Source organism: Erpetoichthys calabaricus, chromosome 3, assembly GCF_900747795.2.
Source record: "Erpetoichthys calabaricus chromosome 3, fErpCal1.3, whole genome shotgun sequence".
Taxonomy (NCBI): domain Eukaryota; kingdom Metazoa; phylum Chordata; class Cladistia; order Polypteriformes; family Polypteridae; genus Erpetoichthys; species Erpetoichthys calabaricus.
In genome coordinates, this window is record NC_041396.2 from 190,179,252 (window position 1) to 190,203,083 (window position 23,832).

The 23,832-nt window shown below is 36.9% G+C and overlaps 1 protein-coding gene across 1 annotated transcript in view; it reads left to right on the forward strand.

The window, feature by feature from the left end:
- Positions 1 to 23,832, forward strand: part of sec63 (SEC63 homolog, protein translocation regulator) — a 131,322-nt gene that overhangs the window by 84,092 nt on the left and 23,398 nt on the right. Inside the window, exons 11-15 of the mRNA XM_028797624.2 lie at positions 775 to 867; positions 7,344 to 7,492; positions 11,474 to 11,621; positions 17,459 to 17,541; positions 20,959 to 21,021. Of these exons, the coding sequence (XP_028653457.1) occupies positions 775 to 867; positions 7,344 to 7,492; positions 11,474 to 11,621; positions 17,459 to 17,541; positions 20,959 to 21,021 (536 nt within the window). The remainder of the gene's footprint in view (positions 1 to 774; positions 868 to 7,343; positions 7,493 to 11,473; positions 11,622 to 17,458; positions 17,542 to 20,958; positions 21,022 to 23,832) is intronic.

The following is a 23,832-nucleotide window of genomic DNA, read 5'->3' on the forward strand; positions in this document are numbered from 1 at the left end:
GTGCTGGGAACAATGAAATCTCAAGATGTATGTACTTTGAAGTGTCAGAAACACTAAGAGCAAAACATTGGACTATTCTTAATGGCATTCTATTAGCCCGGATTTGAATCCCATCGAACATCTATGGAAAGAACTGAAACATGCAGTCTGGAGAAGGCACCCTTCAAAACTGATGCAGCTTAAGCTGTGTACAGGTGCAGAAGTCTCATTGAGAGCTACAGAAATCTCTTGGTTGCAGTGATTTGTCTCTAAAGGCTGTGCAACAAGATATTAAGTTGAGTCCTATTTTCATTTATGTTATTATTTTAAATATTATGTTGAATCAAAACTCTAAAGCAAAGTCTATTCTTTGTTAAAGACACAATAAGCAATGATGGATGCCAGTTACCTTTGTCAGTTTCAAGTCCTGCTTTTTTTTAATGACAGTAAGTTTTGTTAGTTGACTTGCAAAGCAGTGAAGAGTGAAATAAATTAAGCATGTTAGTTATTAGGTACAGGAATGTAAAATATGTACTGTATTTGTGATTCTCTACTTTATAATTACTCATAAAAAGGTAAATAAAATTGTAAAGTATTTAACAAACATGCTTATTTTGTAATAGTGCAAGCTCATGGAAGCATATTCCATAACTTAGATGATGAAGTATTTTAGCATGCAGTCCACCCCTCATACCATATATATGTTCCAACTCAATCTATATTCAAAACGTTTTATACTCTAAACCGTTTTCTTCAGTATGAGTATCTGTTTTATGAATTTTTTTTTTTTTTTAGATCAGAGATTTGTTGTCAGAAAGAGCCCTGCCCTACTGCAAGAGATGGTTAATGTTGGTTGTCAGTTAACAATGATGGCAAACAGCCGTGGAGGTATGAATATATCTGATATTAATGGTAAATGTAAATATAGAGGGAGTTGCTTTGTTTTCAACTTTACCAGTGAGTTCCCTCAAATACATCTCTTTCTGTTCTAGCAGTTTGTATGTTTTACCAAATAGTTTCTTTTCTGTTTACTGTCATGGTCTCATCCACCGCAAACACTTTGGAAAATGATGGTTCCTGAAAAGTCTTTTTACATGCATTAGTACATATAATTTAATTTCTATTTAGTATTTTAAAAAATGCAAGAAGCTACATTTTGCACTTTGTGAATGTTGCCACTGTTGCAAAGTTATTAAACATATTTTAACAAATACAGGTGTAACAAAATTCATGGGACCATAAAAATACTTTGTTATAACAGAAATTTTGTTACAGAGAATATGGGGAATACATGTATACTATTGTGACCATGGTCACCGGCAATTCACCATCTCTAATGGCAGTGGTGCAAGGACTCCATCATAGCTACTCTGCTGTGTCTGGTAAACAATAATCTAAGGGCAGGATTAGGTTACCATGTAACATGCTTGTTCTACGTTGTTTAAATCAATTAACACCGGGCTTTAAGACTAGAATTACCAGGGCCTATGAAAAAACTTGTAGATCCGGCCCACCTTAAATCTGTTCGCACCTCTCCCTCAGCGTCTTTTGTCCTGTAAATGTGCCGATTAAGACGAGCAGCAAGCAGCCTGCTATTCCATCCCCCACCGCCGCAGAACGTGCACAAAGTTCTCCCAGCTCATGCCTTGATTGATTATCTGGGAGTGAAGTGCTGGAGTTTTAGAGTGGAAATAATAGATCATTATTTGGAACACATGCATTTCATGTGTGTTCCGTTTCTACAATAATTTGTGTAAACACACTGTTAAAACAGAAACGTTTTTCATATTTTAGTAGTAAATGACAAAATGTTGGCATAAACTATATAATGTGTGAAGCCTGAAGTCCAAAGATCAAATAAACACTTTCATAAAAGGTTCAAGGACAATACAACAGCTTCCATGGCGTAATGGTAAGATTTGCTGACTTGTAATCAAGAGTCCCCGGTTCGATCCCGACTGCCTCCTATATTTGCTGTTTTCAGTAGTAGAGTCGCCGTAGCCCATCATCTGAGTGTCATATGGAAGCTTATTAGGGTACAGAGAAAAGAAAAACATTGGGACACAGTGGGGGTAACAAAGCTCGAAATGTGAACTTTAATCTTGAAATTTCCACTTTAATTACATAGCTTATTTTGTCATTAAAGTAAAACGTCATTAACTTCATCTTAAAATCATTTAATTTACTAGTTTCTCAAATCCCATCGTAAATAAAGTAGCACATTAAATACTTTTTTTTGTATGTGTTCTAAAGCCTGTTCTAAATAATCTGCAGTTATGTTCAGAACTCTGCTTCTAGGGTTCTGACAACATATAACGCCAGCTTTGAGGGAAATATATTGGCCACCTGTTGAATCATTAATCACTTTAAAGTACTACTACTAACTTACAAAGACCTGAATGCTCAAGTGCCATCTTATGTCCATTGTCTTCTACATCTGTATGTTTCTTTCCAAGAAGTCCAATCATTTGAAGTTGGTCCTGTACTTACAGGGTGTCTTCTGTGCCTTCGAGCGAACCTTGTAGAATGTTATTCATCTGAATCTTTGCAAGGTCAAGTCACTGCAAGTTTTTAAAAACAAACTTAAAGCATATCAATTTACAAAAACTGTTGTATAATATGTGTTATCTTTTTCTGTTTTCTTTTTATATACAGTACACCCCCAAAATTCGCGGGGGTTACGTTCCTAGAATCTCCGGCGAATTGTGAAAAACCGCGACTTTTGGATGTGGTTAAAAAATGCCTTTTAAATTCCTATTTTTATAGTTTAAACCCTAAATACAGTATGCCCCCAAAGCACTTTAATTTCATTGCAAACTCAGCTTAATACATTACCTAAAAACAGAATGTAAAGTTAAACCCATATACTGTACAGTACTGTACTGCTATGTCTCCCGCAGTGCTAGAATGTAAAATACCGCTGTTACCGCTATACGTACTGTAATTCATGCAAGCGCGTTTTCTTTGGTAAAAGTAGAGTAAATACTAGTGCTGGGCGGTATACTGGTTCATACCGAAAACCGTTTTTATTTTTGTTACGATATGGATTTTTCTTATACCGCAACAACGGCTTAAATTGCTTTAACAACATTAGGAACGTGGCGCAGCGGGAAACTGTTTAAGGGGGACCTTTTTCACTGCTACACCGCTAAACACATGCCACAGAGGTGTTGCGCAGGGGCTTTTTTTCACTGCGACACCACTAAACAAGCATACACCGGAGTACATGCGTTAGTAGAGGTATTGCGTGGTGAAAATGGACAGAGAACATTCTGAAACAAACTGTAGCAGATGATAAAGTTGAACATGATGACACAGAAGAACTTTTGCTGGAAAAAGGAGTCACGTCTGTTGTCTGGAGATACTTTGGATTTAAAAGGTCGGATGTGGACCATTATGTTCAAATGTGTGAATACTGTTTCTATACTACTGGATAGTACTGCAAGCCAAGTTGTATTTTTTTTCAATACTGTGGAATGTACCTGGGTATTGTGTAATAGTATGACGACATGTTGACTTTTTCCTCATCATTTCCACTTTAATCTCGACGAGAATAAAGTTGCCATTTCTACTTTATCCTCGCTGTTTGTCGAGATTACCTGTCAACATGTTGACTTTATTCTCGCAATTTGTTATTAAAGTAGAACATCATAAACTAAACGTCATCTTAAAATGAATATTTAATTTACTAGATTTTCTCAAAACCCGTCATAAGTTATGTAGCACATTAAATGCTTTTTGTTATGTTCCCCAAGCCATGTTAAACTGACTTCCTGTTGCACTAAGAGGAGATGCAGGCAGCACATAGAATACACTAATTTCATGATATTCCTGCTCCCTGAACATTTAGAATGCCAAGATAAATACTTGACATAATTTTCATGATGAAATGCATTAAAGCATGTATTAATCATGTGGAGGCACGGTGGCGTGGAGGTTGCACTGCTGCCTTGTAGCAATGGGGTCCCGGGTGTTCCTTGCTTTGAATTTGCATGGTTTTCTGTTGGGTTTACTCGGCGTGCTGCAGTTTCCTTTCAAAGTCATGTAGGATGGCAGGTTTTGTTAGGCTATATTAACCCTGCTAGTGTATGTATTGCTCGTATTCACCCTGCGATGTGCTGGCACCATGTTCAGGATTTCCTCCAGCCTTGCACACAATGCTTGCTGGGATGGGCGCAACCCTGAATGGATGGTATAATTAAACATTTATAACGAAGATTTTTTTTTTTTTAAAGTTCTGAACACTCTGTGGTCTAAGTTTATAACTAGTTTTAATTTCACAAGGACGTTTATCATGTTGCGATTGGTTATGTGGAGAAAGAAAAAAGAAGGAAAGGAACTGGGTGTTTAATACGTCAGAAAGAGACAGCACGGATGCAATAAAGAAAGCCAGCTCAGAAGAACATCCATTGAATTCTGTGTTCGTGTCTTCAACCACCAGATCACGAATCCAACATTTACACAATATTTAAGTTAAACCTGTGCGATACCCATTCATACATCCAGTTTTTTGGAACCTCGTCACACCTGCCATAAAGTTCTCTACACTGAACGTACACCTGGGGACCCCTTACCACGAGGGAGCAGCACTACCGCCACACTACCATGCATGTTTAATACCTGTTTTAATGCATTTCATCATGAAAAATTATCTTAGCATTCTACATTTTCAGAGAGCAGGAATATCATGAAGTGAATGTATTCTGTGCGGCGATCGCTGCCTCTTAGTGCAAGAGGAAGTCAATTTAAGAAGAGCGTAGCGATTAATAACTGGGTCGGGGAACACAACACAAAGCATTTAATGTACTACATAACTTATGACGAGGTTTGAGAAAATCTAGTGAATTAAACATTGATTTTAGGATGAAGTTTAGTTTATGACATTCTACTTTAATGACAAAATAAACTACGAGAATAAAGTGGAAACTGTGTCTGTATTTTTTTTTTCCCTTCATCGTGGCCCTAATACGATTCGGTAGGGCTATACCACAAATAGCATTATATATGCAAGTTGCAGTTTTATTATTTATGTACAGTATATAGCTTAGCTTAAAGAAAGGTCCATATTAATGCAGTTTGCCTTAATGATGGTTCAGTTGGTAACGATGTCATCAGCACTTGTTTTACTTTATTTTACTTCTATTTGGTGAATACTGTGTAATGCACCTGGGCTTGAAATCTTGGAAGTAATAGTAGTATTACTGGAAGTTGCACTATTATTTATTTTATTATTATTTATTAATTTAAATATTATGCAGTTTAATGATGGTAAAGTTGTTTAAAAAGTCACTTTAACATGTCAGTGGACAGAGATTGTTAACATTAACAAAGTGTAGTTGATTTACAAAAAATATTTACTCTTTATTCCTTTTCTAAGACGTGTTCAGTGCAATACAACTTTTGACAAGCACTTCTGGATATTTTACTAAGACTAAATGCCTCTTTGGATGGTTGAAAATATGTTGTCAAAATTTTAGTTTAAGTTGGTTGCAAACATTGTTCAATAAAAAGTTTTGAGTTAAACTCATATTAATGTTTGCTTAATTTAAATAGAATAGAATTTCTTCCACAGTCATAGACAATGGTATAGTCTTTTCCCCCTATAAGTTAGTAAGAGATAGAACATTCTTGCTATAACTGAGAAACAGTGTGATAATAGATTCAGTTGTGTTTAGAACAGGTCCCAGTAAGCAGGGAGTTGAAAGACCCATTTTCAACTTAGAAATGGGATACGCATACAGTTTTCTGACCATTTTGAAATGGTTCAGAAATGTTAAGCAAGTAGTAACGATTTGAGATGTAACAAGATTTAAGCTTTGAACAGAACTTCTCTTAATAAGAATTTTCCTTTTTTTGCTATTTTAATTTTCTTTTTTGTGTAAACTGTTTTACTTTGAATTTTAACAAAACTTTTAAAAACAAAGATATTTTTTTCTGTGGAATCATTTCTACGCTTCAGGCTTTTGTTGAATCCCATTTTTTGAGTTAGAGCTGCTGAACTTTGGTAACTTTGGAAAAACGCAGCTACAAAAAGGTTCTATATTTTGACTACATCTGTCATGCACTGTGATTCCTTCTCTTCATTAGTGCCACCCCCTTGAAAACTATCACTTTATGGGGCCATGCAAACCTGTATTAATACTTGTGTGCAAATTAAAATGTTTTGGTCAGCACTAGTAAATACATAATAATTTCATTTAATTAAAATACAGTACAGTGTACGGGTACTCACCAATGATGAATGATATTGATGATGAAGTAGCTGTGCAGTACGAAGCAGAGGATTTAAAACTCCTCGGGTGGCGCCTCTTCTTCAGGCACTTCAGGAGGAGTCGTATCTTTGGACGGGTCTTCTTCTCGTGGGGTTTCGTGCCGGCTTTTCTTTATAGGTTTCAGGAACATTGTGATGGGAAGTTGCTACATTGTCTCCTGTAGCGAACTGCTGGTACAATTTCCGTGCTTTCTCACGGATTATGTTACCATCCAAGGGGATGTTCTTCTTCCTGCAGTCGGTGATCCACAATGTCAAGGCAGATTCCATCCTGACGATATTTTTATTCCTTACGGTTATTACCTTTTTGGCACTATCACAGAAATTTACAGATACGGTGCTCCAGATCGCTGCTTCGTTCTTCTTTATGTAGCGTGCGGTTGTTTCAATAATGCCGCGCTACTGTAGCACAACTTTTTAGTTCCCGGAGCAAATCCAGTAGTTCAACCTATACCCTGGAGTGTTTTAAACTTTTTCTGGCGCTTAGGCTCAGTGCCAGAAGCCTTAGAAGGTGCACAGCGTTTCGGCGTCATCTTGTGCGTTTAAGAATAACAAAATGAATACAATAACAAAGTGGAAAACATGAGGCCATTCAGCTGGAGACGCGTCACAGGGCAACAGTCAGTCAACATCAAGGAGAAATCAATAACGCTCTCGGACTGGCTGCTTTCACTATCCCAACCCGCGGTTGCTTCCTGTTCTCTCTACAGCACAGTATTGTCACGAAAAAAGCCATAAAAATTGTAGAGGATATTTGTGCTTTCCACTAACAATTAATAGTTAGGTTCTAAGGAAAAATCCGTAAACGACTGAGTCTGCGAACCCTGAACCGCGACTTTGCGGGGGTCTACTGTATTTGAACTATTTTGTATTTTTTTGTACCACTTCCTTGGGCTGTGAATTTTTTCTAATCTGTTTCTCATTACATATCTTCTTCTTCATGTTCAAGGACATTGAAACTTCATTTCTCTGTCTGCAGTATTAAGAGCCCTTTAGAATAATTGGCTCTAGGTTTTAAGAGTTAAAAAGTGAAATTTGTTTAAGTAGTTCAAATTAATAGATAAAAATTAAAATCATTGTGTGTTTGTTTTAGGTATTCAGCATGCACCACGCTTAGCTTCCATTGAAAACTGTATGAAGCTGTCCCAGATGATTGTTCAGGGTCTTCAAGAATCTAAATCCCATTTGTTGCAGTTGCCACATTTTGAAGAAGAACATCTGCGATACTGTGTTTCCAAAAAGGTAAGACACGGATGCTCTGTTCTTTGTGTGAATCAAATGAAATGTCTCACCAGTCATGGACTAATCGTTTGATCAGTATGATTTATTACATACTGTATGCCATCCACACTGTAAAATTATTAAAATACACTTCAGTATTTGTAAGTTCATTCCTATTTCGATACTTGTAGCAGTGGCAAAAGAATTAGCAATTATTAAACAGGTAAACAGTAGCAAATGAATGGAGCAATTTCAACAGACAAATTCATTTGTCCCATAAGGCAGTATTTCACTTGAACTGTATCAGGACTACCATACTTTATATGATGCTGGTAGGCTAACATTCCTAAACCATAATCCCATTAGTATAAATGTTTGATATTCATACAGAGCCAGTGATGGGGCTGAGACAGAAGGAAGTAGTGGTTTGACATGTTCCTGAAAATGACATTTAGTAAGTTGTTTGCAAAGAATATTTGAAGTGGTCAGAAAAAATAGCAGTTAAATTCCTAGCTGTGAGTTAAAAACCAGTATACATGGCAGATCCACCCTATGCACATCAGACTATGCAGTTATGGTAGAAGATAACAAAAAATACATAACCTTTCTGAGGCAGAAGTTCTTCATGTCTGCTTGAAATGATTAAAAATATGTATTGTGCAACTATAATGCAGGTCCAGAAGTTTCCAAAAATCTTCAGGTGGAACAACCTAAGTAAATTTCTTAAAAGCACAACTTCAAAAATATGCTGTACTTGTAATACTATTTTGAAGTTTCAAGTATGTTAGATATGTATTAGATACAACCATTTGCTTTTTTCAATACAGAAAAACAAAGAAAAATAGAAAAATTACTTATAAAATGAATCCTTGAGGAGAATATTAGACAATCAGTTAGGAAATTGAAGCTGAAAAAAATTGGCTTCTACAATAATCCAAAACAAACTAAAAAATTAACTATGAAGCACCTTTGAGAAACATAAGGTGAAAGCTATGGAATGGCTTTGCAGTCCCCAGATTTGAACATCATTGGAAATCTGTGGGTATATTTTATGCATACTTTGCATGCTGGACCACCCAAGAATATATCAGAGCTGAAAAATGATATACAAGGAAGACTGGGGAAAATTTCCAAACAATAATTAACTGGCCACCAAAAAAAGGCTCTTGCAAGCTTAAGCAAAAATCAAAGAGGGTGTTACTGAGAACTGATTTAATTCTTCAAATCAATTATAACTTTAAATGATAATTTTATGTAAAAATGCCATTGTTTGTTAGGATATGAAGTTGTGTTCGATATTTTATTTATTTATTTATTTTACTTCAACCATATATGTAATTTGGCCAGGAGTGTTCAAACTTTTACATGGGGACTGTACATTTCAGCATTATATCAAGAAATGATATGAAACATGTTAATATTATACATGTTAAGTAATATCTAGCACAGTAAATTTTATACAAATTGTACTAATTCTAATGTGTATTCATTTCAAGAAACCACCAACAGTCCATGTAAAGTTGTTCAGTGCGTGTGTGTGTGTGTGTGTGTGTATTCTTCCTTCTGATAACAATAGCTGATGGAAGTGTATATTTATTACCTAGCAATAGCCTGAAAATTGATGATTCCTGGAGGACACCAAAGGGCATATAACGTTTTGATTAATAAATGCCATTATTCAATAAAATACACAACCATAAAGATATGGCTTGAACTGATGTAAATTGGATCTGTATAGACCTACCTGGTACTACAATCAATCAGATAAAATATGATTAACAGTATCTAAGGCGATGCTTCGATCAAGAGGTACTATGACAGAAAGGCTTTTTGAGCCTTTATTTTCTCAGAGATCCTTTAAGTCTTGTAGGAGAGCTGTTTTTTGTAGTAATGATTGGTTGTGAACCCAGACTGCATTTGTTCATTAATATTATGTAACTTAAGCTAATCCTGCAAATGAAAATCCACTTTTTTCTCAATAATCTTATCAAGAAAAGGAAGAGTACATAAAGACCTGTAATTTCTAAGCACATGGTTATACTGTTGCTGTTTCAATATTAATTTGAAAACAGTTTAGAAAGATTCACGGTTGCAGGGACAGATTAACAATGGTGAGAATGTCTGCTGAAAATAGGTCAAAACTTGGTGAGATCAAGAGTACAGCTAGAATAATTCAATTGTAAAACTATTTAGTGATTGTTTGGAAATCTGTTATGGAAAAATGTGCTTGCAGCAGCCTTATTTAGGGACAACAGATTTACAGGAACAAGATTTAATGATATTTACCAATAGTGCTTGTGATCTTACTGTAAAAAAATAAAGCAAATTGCACACCTTCTATGAGATTTGGCTTAATTTGTTTAGCTGTTTCTGGACACTAGAAAAGAGGAAAATAGATTCATGGTTTCTGCTGTCAATGAGGTTAGAAAAGTGAAACAATTGCTTAGTGCTTATTTACCAACTTAGTCTATTTCCTTTCTGTTTTTCTTCATTCTTTCTTACCTGGTAAAATTGAGAAAAACATGACTCTTTATGCTTAGCAGAGTTGTTCTTGGTTTGCAGTAGGGCAACAACAATACAGTAAGCGAACTGAGCCCTCAACTCAAACTTTTAGTGTCCATTTCAGTTAGTGGAAGAAAGTAAGCTATGTATTCTGCAAATTCTGCATCTGAATGTCTAGTAATGAACCTGTTAGTAACGGACCTTTCATCATACACTGCTTTTATAGAGGGTGTAGCTTCAAAACAAAACACAGTAATGATGGAAATATAGGCAAGTCCATTGTTGCAATAAATAAATCAAGGATATGGCTATGTGCGTGAGTAGGAAATGACACATGTGAGTCAGATCATTGAAGTTATCTAAAAAGATTAACATTTAAAGAGTTTGTTTCCACCACCAAATAATAACCAGGTATGTGAAATGAATGAAGATTTAAAAGGCATAAAGGTCTAAAATGAAAGACTTTAGAGTTGAAAGTTGTGATCGGTGAATCCACTGGAAAGACGTAGTTACACAGCTCCACATAATAGAAGGTTCTTATTCAAATGTGCTCTAAGTCAATACAATACCACAACCTCTTCAGTTCCAAGGACTTTAGGGGCATTTTTACCATGTTTATGATCACTGATACTGGTCTTTATGTAATTACACAAGTAATATTTGTGTGTCTGTCTGTTTGATGGGGTTAGAAAGAAACAAAAAATTAAGAAATCAAATATGATAATATTAATACCAAAAAAGTGTCCAAAAAAATCTGGTTTAATCAGCCTATTCTATTGTCCAGTGTTATACACTGGCAACAGCAGCATAGTAGCGGCTTTCTTGCACCTACTTGGCCAACCTGAATGAGGTTTGTAGCTACAATGCTGATGACTGATAACTTAGTGTGGTGGTCAACAGATAAATGAAAATAATGCTAAATTGACACTCATGTTAGTAAACCAAAGACCCACTCGACTAGACTAGAGCCGCTAAACCAGGTCAGTTCCTCAACAACGAACATTGCATTTTCTCAGAAGAACACTTGAACTGTAAGAGTGCTCAGTTCAACTACTGAGGCAAAAAAAGAAGTGGCGAAAATGGGTGACTCTTTCCAAAGAGGAAAAGGCCACTGTGGGGTAAAGGGATTTAGGTGCATATTATTTTATCAGACCAAATGGGCAACCCATGTATCAAATAAAAAACAATAGGTCTTTGTTGATTACTTTAGATTTCAGCCAATCTTAGTTGGGCAGCACAGCTAGTTTAAATGTGTTTTGGTTAAACTAACAATTGAATTGAAGGGTTATTTACAATACTTCTGCTAGGACCTTTAGGTTTGTTATAGCATGTTAATACAGTGCTATCTGCCATATTTTATAAGAGGAGGGGGATTTTTTTAAATATTTAAAAATATTAACAGTAGTAATGAAGCATTTATTAAACAATCTTGGAAAAAAAATGATTAATTGTAAGAGACAAAGATTTAATTCAGAACTTTAATGTTCTTTTTGTGCATAGTACAAAGTTCGAAGTATTCAAGATCTAGTCAGCCTCAAAGATGCAGATAGGCGCAATATGCTGCGCTTTCTTGGAGAGGAAAAATATGAAGAGGTCATGGCAGTGATTGGAAGTTTTCCTCATATTAATATGGATATTAAACTCCAAGGTAAGAATATATGAATGTTCTTTCACTAGGTCGTGAAATAACATAATGCAGAGTTAAATGTGCAGTTTGTTTTTTTTTTAGTAATTTAATTTGTTCACACTTAAAATATTAAGGTTATTGCAGTGTTATTACTTTATTTCAGTTCATAGTTAACTTGTAAATTCAATTTCAAAGACAGGCTTACATATTATGTGACATTGTTGGAGTGTGATCTGGTGTCCATACATTTTCAATAAGCATTACCTATAAATTTACCACTGTGTTTTCTGGAAATCTCAACAGCACTTAATTGATTTACAGTAACATATAACCTATGGTGAGCACTAGATCTCTAAAGAAGTCTTTTGTAATTAGGTGAATTCCATCCTAGCTGAAACTGTATGCATCTATCTGTATGTGTAATTGGAAATATGATGTCAGCAGGTACCTGACATTTGAGTATGCTGTCCTATAAAAGTGTGGTGCTTTTTTTCACCACCACTTTTGTTTTGAAAGAAATAATTTGTAAACCCCTTTGTTGTTTACCATTTATATTTTAAACTTATCACAAATCAAAGGCTGAGCAAAATGTTCCAGGATATTTGAAATTAATGATCAGATGAAAAACTAGTGTGTATATGTATGTATGTACTGTATGTGTGTGTGTATAATATATATAACAACTTAAATAAATCTTAAAAAAAAAAAGTTTCTCCTTTAAGTAGCAGTGTGGAGGGTAGGGGTGCTTGGTTTGTTACAGTTACATTTTAAATTACTCATATAGCACGTGTAACTAGGTAAAAAAAACTTTTATAAAAAGAATTCTACGTTTCTATTAATTTTTTTTTTTAATTTCCAGTTAACTCAATATTTTGTATAACGATCACACCTGTCAGTCCCTTTAAGAAGAATAAACCATGGCAATAAATTGACAATTCAAATGTTTAACCTTTCCTGACAAGTCATAACAAAATGTAATATTTATCTCAGGATAACGTAAAATCTGCTTATTATTTTTGCTCACTCTTTTAATTATTTTTCATGTGACAGTCTCGTGTTCCTTTATGGCCTACTTTGCTGATTCAGCCAGTTGTAAGACTGTCCTAGGACACTATAATTCTTCTTCTTATGACGATGCGGGTTCCACTCCATGCTTCCATCTTCCTTCTGGGAGCTCTGAACCCGACACCTGTCGGTAATATCACCGATGAGCTAGGCAGTGAGGCACAACAAATGGAGCAAGAGGATGGTGCAAAAGTGCCAAGTGCTTTTATTAAAAATCAACAAACAAAAAAACATCATCCAAATAAATAGTGTAGTGCTTCACAAATCTTTAAATAAATAATCCATTAAAACAGAGGTGAAATCACGGAGGTTAAAATCCAATGCAAAAAATCTTTTAATAAACCCGAGGTTAAAACAATGGCTGGAAGCAGCCTTTTAAAACCAGCCCGGTACCTTTCTACTGGTGATTCCCCTGCTTCTCCCATCCAGGCTATGCACCAAGGGAGCCACCCTACCTGCAGCTGACCTTCTCTGCCTTCTGATCTGGAGGCTTTCCGATCCCTGGCTTCGGTTCAGCTCTCTCCAGACCAAGACTTGGGTTCCCCCAACGGCCAGGATGCTGAGGAATCCAACTCCCAAGCCTCCCGACTCCCACAGTCTTACACGGCAAGCCATCCTTCTTCCGATCACTCCCACTCTTCAGAATGTTCAGTGGGAGCAACCACAATCGACTGCCCTACGTGTTGGCCAAACTCCCTGTTAGGGCTCACTGTCCAGCTGCCTGCGAGCCTGTGCTCGCTCGCTCATTCGCACCAGCTATCCTCTACCTGCTTCCTGCCTTCTTCTCTTGCAACCTCCATTTAATTCTCCAACCGACATTGTAATGCAAATATACCACATTAAATTATACTTATAGTCCAGCTATTAGAAGCTCACGTTACTGAGAAAACTCCTAACCAGGTTAGAACAAAGGTCAAACCACTAGTAGATTTTAGCGAATCTTTTCACAAAAGTTGTGCACAGAAAAGGCAACTCAACACACAAAGGACCATATACATCTTGTGCAGCATGCATTAATTCTTTCATCTTGTGCATTGTAAGGGCTCGTTTATACTTCATGCTCAGAACGCATACGTGCACGCATCATGGCTGCCACGTGTTCCCAGCGTTCATTTGACGCGTCCTCTGTGCAGGTCCTCAGAAATTAAATGCAACGCATGCGCGAGTTGCAGTACCAGCAAAAAGTCGGGGGGGCAGTGTGATAAAAGTCAGAACGTGATGTCAGAGTCTCTGTTTACTATCTACATGTGACAGAAAGCTGCTATGCAAATCCTAGTAGGTTCGATGTGTGCACTTCGATGTTTGATGAATGGTTCAATGTGGTGAAGCAAAATGCTGACATACAGATGCATTCGTGGTGCTTTTATATTCAAGCGTTGTATATTCCCGATCGTAATGACATGATACATTTTAAAAGTCTCACATACCATCTTTTGTGCCGTCTTTTTTTTTTCTGGATCTTCCTCCTGACCTGACAGCAGTGGCAAACAGCAATAGATCACCACACTGAACACATTAAATGTATGATATTCCAACTCTCTGCACATTTAGAATCCTTAGATTTGTACTTGATATCACTTTTAATGATGAAATGCATTATAAAGTATGTGTGTTACATTTTACAGATAAATCGTTATTTTCGTTTAAATAATTAACACTGTTAATGATTACAAACATGGGGGTGACACGATGGCGGAGCAGTAGCGCTGCTGTCTTGCAGGGAGTCACTTCACTGATATTACCTGCCTGGAGTTTACATGTTTTCCTGCTGGGTTTCCACGGTGTGCTCCGGTTTCCTTCCAAAGATATGCAGATTTGGTGACACTAAAATGATGTAAGTGTATGTGAGTGCTTGCATTCACCTTGCGATGAGCTGATGCCTCGTCCAGGTTTGTTTCTGCCTCGTGCCCAGTGCTAGCTGGAATGGACACATCCTTGGATTGATGGATTTAATCATTAAACATCCTTTTCAGAGATACTGCAGTAGTGTGTCATTGGAATTTAATGGGTGTTCCAGGCAATTCACAACACAGCGAAGCCAAACCTGTTCTCACCGTGATGATATTTCGCACTGCCACCTGGTGGATAAACAGTATAAACAGGATAAACAGTGGATAAAAGAATAAACAGTAAAACACTTGCATAGCAGGAGCATCCGCTGCAACATGCGTCGCGTGAGGTATAAAACCGGCCTAAGTAGTAACTTATCACTGCAGTTTAGTGAGTGACCCAGCTTTCAGTAATTTTTTTTGGGGCACTTGCGTAGAATTTAATGTCATCACCAGTTTTACAATCAGAACAGCTCCCCAGATTTCTTCCTTGCTCCCCTCACTCTTGTAGGCACTACTGTGCCCACACCTCGGTTTGCACACAAGATGTTACCCAAGTCATAGAACTTTCCTACTTTCACCAAAATAATTACATTACAAATGTCACAATTTATACTTACAGTATTTTGCGCACCATAAGGCGCACTGGATTGAAAGGCGCACTCTCAATTGCGGGGCTTATTTCTGTACTTAAGCCATACATAAGGCGCACCGTATTATTCGGCGCATGCAAAAACAAGGTAACAGAAGCAAAACAATGAGTTTAGTTAAACCTTATTCTACTACGTATTTAAAAATACACTCACATTGTTTTTTGATCAGTTTGTTGTCACAAATCCATCGAAGTCCTCACCTTCTGTATCTGAATTGAACAGATGGGCAAGTTCGCCATCAAACATGCCGGGTTCCCTCTCGTCATTGTCGGAATCAGTCTCGTTGCCGGGTGGCTGTTCAGCAATGATTCCAGCTTTCGCGTAAGCTCGGACAACAGTCGAAGCAGACACCTTAGCCCAGGCATCCACAATCCATTCACATATGGTGGCGTAACTCACCCGGCGCTGCCTTCCAGTCTTAGTAAAGGTGTGTTCGCCGTCTCTCATCCATCGCTCCCATGACGCTCGCATCTTCACTTTGAACGCCCTGTTTACACCGATGTCCAGCGGTTGGAGTTCTTTTGTTAATCCTCCTGGAATGATGGCAAGCTCCGTATTCATTTGCTTCACTTGTTTTTTCACAGTAGCGGTGATATGGGCACGCATGGAGTCGCAGATCAACAAAGACGGTGATGCATGGAAAAACCCACCCGGTCTCTTCACATACACCTCTCTCAGCCACTCTCTCATTTTCTCCTCGTCCATCCAGCCCTTTGGATTGGCCTTAACGATGACTCCGGCTGGAAACTTTTCTTTTGGCAGCGTCTTCCTCTTAAAAATGACCATAGGTGGTAGTTTCTGTCCATTACCGTGGCAACCAAGAACAACAGTGAAAGCCGATTTCTCATGCCCCGTGGTGCGTATGGATACCGTGCTGGTCCCCTTTTTCTCCACAGTATGGTTCACGGGGATGTCAAAAGTGAGAGGGACCTCGTCCATGTTGGTGATGTGGTTGGGCTGGATTTTTTTGTCGGTAATCTTGTTGCTGCAGTAGGTGCGGAAGATGGTCAGCTTTTCTTTGTAATCCGCTGGCAGTTGCTGCGCCACGGTAGTTCGTGCGCGGATGGCGAGATGGCGCCTTTTCATAAAACGAAAGCACCAAGACGGACCTCCTTGAAAGTGCTCGAGCTTCATGTCTTGTGCTATCGTTATTGCCTTCAGTCGAATGGTGACTGTAGAGACGCTTCTCCCGGCTGCTCTTTGTTCAAGAATCCATTGTTCAAGTTGGTCTTCCAACTCTGGCCACCTCGCCTTGTTCCCGCGGAAACTCTTTTTTGTCTTTTTAACTTGGCGCAATTCATTCTCCTGCTTCCTCCACTTCCGAACCATGGATTCATTGATTTTAAATTCTCTCGCTGCTGCTCTATTCCCATTTACAACCGCGTAACTGATAGCCTGTAGTTTGAATTGTGCATCGTAAGCATGTCTCTTCTCTGATGCCATTTTCAGGGTCCTTAGCCAAACAAATGTGGTTTCGCAGTGCACCAGTAGTACAATATACCTACCTGCCGTAGGCGTGGCGGAGGTAAGTGTACGTGGCTTTACGTAATGTTCTGCAATTGGTTTATCGCTGCCAGCGTTCATAGTGTACGTATTACTACGTCCCTATGTCGGCAGGAAATGGTCTGACAGTCAATCAAGCAGAGCGCTTACTAAAATGCACAACAACATTTTTACAGATTTTGGAACTCAGTGCACACATAAGGCGCACCGAATTTAAAGGCGCACCGTGGATTTTTGAGAAAATTAAAGGCTTTTAAGTGCGCCTTATAGTGCGCAAAATACTGTAATCAATCACATTCCTCATATACAATCTACAAACACAGGTCACAGTTGCCACCTGTGGACTACATGTAACACCACTTAATTTTTTTATACAACCATGTCTGACAACCATGCATTACAGTAGATTTGAGTTTCTCAGCTTGTAGTATCTAGTGTCTTTAAAAACTAATTAAAGTAAAGCTAAAAGTAGCATGATAAAATAACTGATCTTCTGTTTTCTTCTGAGAGAAATTACCCCTTTGTATTTGCAGCTAAAAACAGCACGTGGGAGACACAGCTATAGACAAGAAAAAACTTCATCATACCTGCAAAAAAAAAAAAAAAAAAAACCTTCTGAGGTGATAAGCCTGACCTCCACCTTTCATCCTTTTGTTCCAAAATAAAGACAGGGTATTAGCACCTAGAATCCAGTAATTTAAATGTTAAAAATTAATTTGGACCTGATGTTCCATGTTTTCTTGTGTACATGTTTGGAGTAAAATAATATATGTATATAATTTTTTTTTTTTTTTTTTTTTTTTTGCAGTCCTTGATGATGAAGATAGCAACAATATCACTGCAGGCTCCATTGTTACAGTTACAGTAACATTAACAAGAAGAACAATGATGGTAAGATTTTTGAAACATATGTATTCATAGAAGTACTTTTTGATGTTCAATTTTGATGTCTTATCTTCTGTAACTTATTTGTTTCCTGTACTTTTTAATAATTTACACCTTTTTTTTTTTTTTTTAAAAGTCCAAATAACATAAAAAAGGCAGGTCAGATTTTATTTAATTGAATGGGGGAAATATGCATATCATTACTATTTTTTTTTTTTTTGTAGTAATAGCATGATTGTAATCATTTAAATTAATTTTGTATGACAAAACAGTTGAAAAATTAATTCGTTGTTATTAAAATGTTTCTGCAGCTAAATTGAGTGGGTTCTCCATCCCCAGGCTTGGAGACCTTTTCCATGAAGCTATACGTATACTATGAAATATAAGAGAAACCATAGTCTAATGCCATATTCAGTTTTAAGGTTAAATAGCTTGTTTTTGTTGCTGTTAACATCCATCATGAGTTATATGTAAATACATATGCATTTCCTGTGGGTAAGCAAAGCTGAGGTTTCCTAGAAATTTTTTAAAATACATTGGCATTTTGTATTGCATAAAATACAAGAAGAGTTTGCATGCTACAGGAATATTAGTTCCACTGTATTTTTTGTAGGGAGTATTTTTGCTACTAAAGGTTATTACAAGTCCATCTTGGTACATGACTATTGATGATCAGGTGCAAGAGAAGGTAATGCCAACTGGGGGTATCCCCGGCATTAACATCAATCACATTTCCAGAGCCCCACAGTGCTAATAGTTTGTTAGGTTTAGCCCCAGACACATACTATTCTGGCCAAGTATGATGAATTTATAATTCATCCTTCTATTAAAGCAAAGCCTTTAGTTCAGGTTATAACTGGCTCATGACCATACTAGCCAAGCCACTTCCATACAAGACTGTAAAACTGCGAATAGCACCCTGTCTACAGAGTCAGTTTTAAGTCCTGCCTTCATCTTATTTGGAAGCGAGTTTTTTGTACATGGTTTCCAGAGGATAATCCTTCCACTCTTAGAGCCCCAGTGGAAACTTAGATAAGAATCAAGTAGTTTTCCTAACTGAACAACAGGAACATAAGGAAAACTGGTGTTCAGATCATGCAGTGTCATTATTTCCTGAGATGTGAGAAAGTTTGTTACATGCTGGGTAGAGCAAAAACAGCTCTGGTCTTGCATTCTAGACCCTTTTCATAATAGGGCTGTTAGCTGTCTTGACTTGTGTCTGAACTTCAGAAGCAAAGGGACTCTTTGCACCTCTGCAAATAGGTTTTTGGACTTCTGCAAGAACTGTCTGGTGGTCTGCATAAATGGGAAATCACATTGTCATTGGGAAATCACATTGTCATTTGCCCTAAGTGCAATTGGGAGTGTACATTCTGTGATATTTATCATTCTCCTGTGAGAAATCATGTAAATTATGAAAAATACCTGGCCACAGTTTTACCAGAAACCCAAATAATGGTCCTCTTTTAATCATTTTCCTTAGCCTACAAGGTTCATATAATTTCTGAGATTTCAGTCTTCAAATTCTATTAGTTTAGAAGAGGGAAATTACATTTCTTGTTCTATTGCTGAACTTTATACTGATGTAGGCTTACTGATTTTATCAAAGCCCTAAAAACTATTCTTTCTTTGCTCTTTTTTAATCTCATTTATGTCACACTGAATTATGGGAAGTTCTTCCTGAATAAAGTTTCTCACAGCCGGTCTACAATAAACTTCATCTCTTCAAAAAAAACAAAAAAAACTGCCATAATAAAATAGCTGATGTCATGTGCATGGCAGGGAGTTTGCTTCACTCGACTAGAAATCTTGGCGTTAGACTTTATATTAATTAGCCAAGTAATGTATGCAGTTTATTTGTGCTTTGGCCTCTGTAGCTTTCATCTGTCTACCATATAGGATCATGTTGTTCTGTCATCTGTACCATTATGTTTCTGTAGTAGGCTTTCTCCTGTAAAACCTAGAGAGAAAATTCAACAAACATCCACTACATAAGTATAACGCTTTCTGTACTCTTATGTTTTTATTTCAAAGCTCTATGATCACAGCAGCTATAAAGAATACAAGTTAGCGTGTTGAATATATAAATTACAGATAAAACAGAGAAAGTGCCAAAAAGCTATTTATGATTAGCATTCACATCATATACTGTTTTTCTTTTTATAGCTTGTTCTATGTATATTCAACCAAGGTGATTATATTAGATAGAAATTTTAAGCAGACTCCTAGTGACACATTTAAGGATGGTCGCAGAATGCACGGTTTTAAGGAAGTGAGCCCATCAAACTTAGTGACTGAAGTTGCAGGGTATTGTCACCCGGATGATGTCTAATTACACAACCAGAAATCATGGGATAAAAAATCACACAATAGTATCAAAACTTTTCAGCTTGGATTCAGATTTCTAAAATATCAATAGCTTTACACATTTTGACAGCTATTTGATGTGCTACCTCACAGTGTCAGTCGCTGTAAGAATATTTTTCGTCTTTTTCGTTTTCCCCATTCTGTTGAGGTATGACAAATATGAGACATTGGATAGATGAACCTCTGTTATGTTTGCATGGTTCAAAACTTGCTGTTCTTCTTCTCTTATGGCCATATTGCATGTATTGTATGCATATTATTTATCAGCTCATGGACACACAGAAGGCCATCCCTACAACTCTGAGACGGTCAATCCATTAGGCATCATAGGTGGCCGCCTGGGATGCCTTCATCTGAGGGACACCATTTATGATAGTTAAGGAGCATGCGCTCTGGACACTGAGGGGGGCCCAGTTGGTTGTCAAACTGTGATTACCCCGAGTAGGCACCGTTACCATCTAGGCACCATTTATGAAAGTAGAAATACGTATGCACAGTCTGCAGTATACAGTATGTACAAATAGGCACCATTTGTACTATTTAAGGGGCATGTGCTCCAGACACCTATTGGGACATACACAAGTTGCTCTATAACTTCTTTTAAAACGTACACATTTTATTTTATATGGCTTGTCTATTTTTAAGTTGTAATTTTTTTTTTTATTATTATTATTTTTTAGCTTTATTGGATCTAGGCTGAGTGACTTGTTTTTCTCGTCATACACATTTCATTGTATGTTGACCTTGTGTTAACCTATATATGACAAATAAACCTAAACCTAAGTCTAATAATACCAACTACCCAATATGAATAACGAGTGGCAATGTCTGTCAAACCCACTTAGGGCTCCACATGGGCTTTGACCAGCACTGGTACGACTTAAGACAAAATAAAACATTTGTCATCTGCACATATGTCATAATCACTTTGTACAAGAAATAGTATTAAAATAAAAATGAAGTCTGATTTGTAAAGAAGATATAGAATGGGTTGATAGTAAAATGAGCAAAAGGCACGAGTGATATTTAATCATTGTTTTCTTCTTCATGTTGAAGGAGTTTTTTGAAAAGGAGCAAGAACACACGTGTGTGCCAGAAGATCAAACTGCAGAAGAAGGGGTAGGTATAAGTTAAAATTTGCGACTTTCTCACAAAGCAAACCCACTCCCCAGGAGAAATAGCTTATTTTTATCCTATGGTACAGTATGTGCAAAGGAAGTATATTAGTACATGACACCTCTAAAGAATCTGATTATTTTTTGTCACAGTCATTTGACAGTTATGATTGTTGTTTTATTAACTAAGTGTGTTTCTTATTTTATAAGTACTGTTGAAGAATTTATTAGATTTAAAGGTTATAGAGTCATCAGTTAATGTGAAGTCTTAATATTAATTTAAATGTTAGCAAAATGTTTTTTAAGCTTTTGTGTCTAAAACAATTAATAAAGTAGACTAATCCTCACTGAACGTTTTCCCATTTGGCATTTTGTTTTGACCACCGTTAACTTATTGGTGATAAAATTTCTCTGGGGGTGTATAGGTTTTGAATACATTTGTTTTATATAAGAAATCATTGAAAAAGTCATAAAGTAAAGTAAAACAACGAATTACAGGTAAATGTCCGTTACAACGAACTGCCAGGGACCTAAAAAATATTTTGTTGTAATGAAAATTTTGTAGTAATGAGATTCTGCATTTGTCACTTTAGTGCTTTCTTTAACTTGCGTACAGGTGTTTGCAATCATTTCAATAGCTTAATTACTGCATTAATTTTAATCTTCTGTCTTCAAGTTATCCTGACGAGAAATTTTCTCAGCATTTCCTTGCGATAATACACTTTCAGGGTGCGAATGATGCCCAAATCCAGTGTCTGAAGCACTGCTCTGCAATTAAGTGGGAGGAATTCAAAACAAACATTATCTAAATGCGGAAGCATGTTGTGGGCAGCACAGTTATCAATCAGAAGCCGAATCATCCTTTTCTTCTTCTTCATATTGTGAGGTTTCTGAACTCTTTTGGGATCCACCCCACACCCAAATGGGAACGTCACGCTGAAGTGTGTCCCGAAGCGCAATTGCCGCTTCTCTAGAAGATTTTTGTCCATTGCCGGGGCAGGGCAACAGCAGGCTCACAGCGCTGCAGTGAGATGCCACAGAAGCAAATCCTTAAAGGTCGTGGTCACGCTATAAGTCCCTGTCTTGCACCCCAAAACACGAGGCTTTTTCTCAGTACTTTAGCAAAACCAGCTTTATTCAGCTTGAAACAGGAACAGCACGGTTATTTATTGTAGTGTGATCTGCCACCCTCCTATAAACAGACACAGCAGTCAGGCAGGGATGTGGCTTTGTTAGTGGCCAAGTAATACCGTTCCCAGCATTTACAATGTATCTTGCATCACCCATTGAGATCTTTTTCCATTTGCTTTGGTGAAAAGCAGCAGCAGAGCTGTGAGCCTGCTGTTGCCCCAACAATGGATAAACAGTCTTCCACAGACGTGGCAATCACACTTCGGGATGCTCTTAGGTGTGTTGTCCAGTTGGGGGAGGTGCCAAGAGAGTTTAGAAACCTCACATTTTTTTGAATGAGTGCCGCATTAATAGGAATGTTTCTGAATAACATAAAAACGGCTTTTTCGACGTCTTCAAATGCAGCAGTTCGCATACGTTTGCAACCCAAAATTTTTCTTTTTTTGCTCGGTCTTTCAAGAAAGTTGACAGTGTCGATGGTGAAATTCCGAAATTCACCAGCAACATCTTTTTTCTTTTTGCCGGAATTAAGTGCCTCATACATTTTAAAGTTTTTTTTCTAATATCAACTGTTATTGTTTTTTTGTGTCTGCCATTTCTATAGGAGGGTGACAATGAGTTAAATTCCAATGGATTTTTTCAAATATTGACAAGCAATAAGCAAAATCACTGAAAAATACAGAAAAAAAAAACAGTACGAGGAAAGTCCAAAGAAAGAAAAAAGTTTTACAATGTTTCCGTTTTGGGATCTTTGTGCACAACTGAGCTGTGACCACAGAACTAACTGCTCTGTGGATGATTCATTCAGGCATTTCAAGGTCTTTTGGGCACTTTGTTGTAATGAAAGTATCTGGTGAATGTATTTCGTAGTAACAAGATTTCTATAGACTCATGTCATGTGGGGAAACTGTTGGGACCATAACAATACTTCGTGGTAATGAAAATTTTGTTGTAAAGATATTCGTTTTAACGGAATTTTACCTGTATGTAGGCAAATTTTGTTGTGTAAAACATTGCATGAAGTTTAAATGGCAGGATTCTTTGTTTATATGCTGAATATAAAATCAATTAAGCAACAGTCCATTTTGTTTCTATACAACAAAGTACATTTAAAACTGATCAATTTGTTTTCAACAAAAACACAAGCAGTTTTTAAAACCTATGATAAAAGTTCCATATTTAAATGAGATTTATTGAAGATTATTTTACTTTGGTTTCCAAGCTAAATGTTTGAATGTATTCTGAAAAATTATTCCATGAAGGGTTAAAGTTGGTTGATGCTTGATAACTTGACTGTTTTTGGGTATTGCTAGTTAATCCATCCATTTATTTTGGTAACCCGCTTATCCTGGTAACCTTAGTAATCATGATATTAGTTGTAGTAATAGAACATAACAAATTAAGGCATTTCAGGTCATTTTTAAAAATGCTTTTAATGCAGCCTGATGAAACTATGCAAACAAAATCAAAGTTAACTTACATCATAACTAATAGTTTCATATCTAGTATACTTTCACATCCAAGTGAAAAATCACATGCTTGTAATTCAATGCCAGAAAATGGCTGAAGGGAATGTTTTTAAATATATTTTTGAGAATACATAATGTCTCATGCATTTTTATAGGAGATCTTGAAGATGTAAGGGATCTTACTTTAACATGTTTTTTCCTGTTATGTTCAAGCC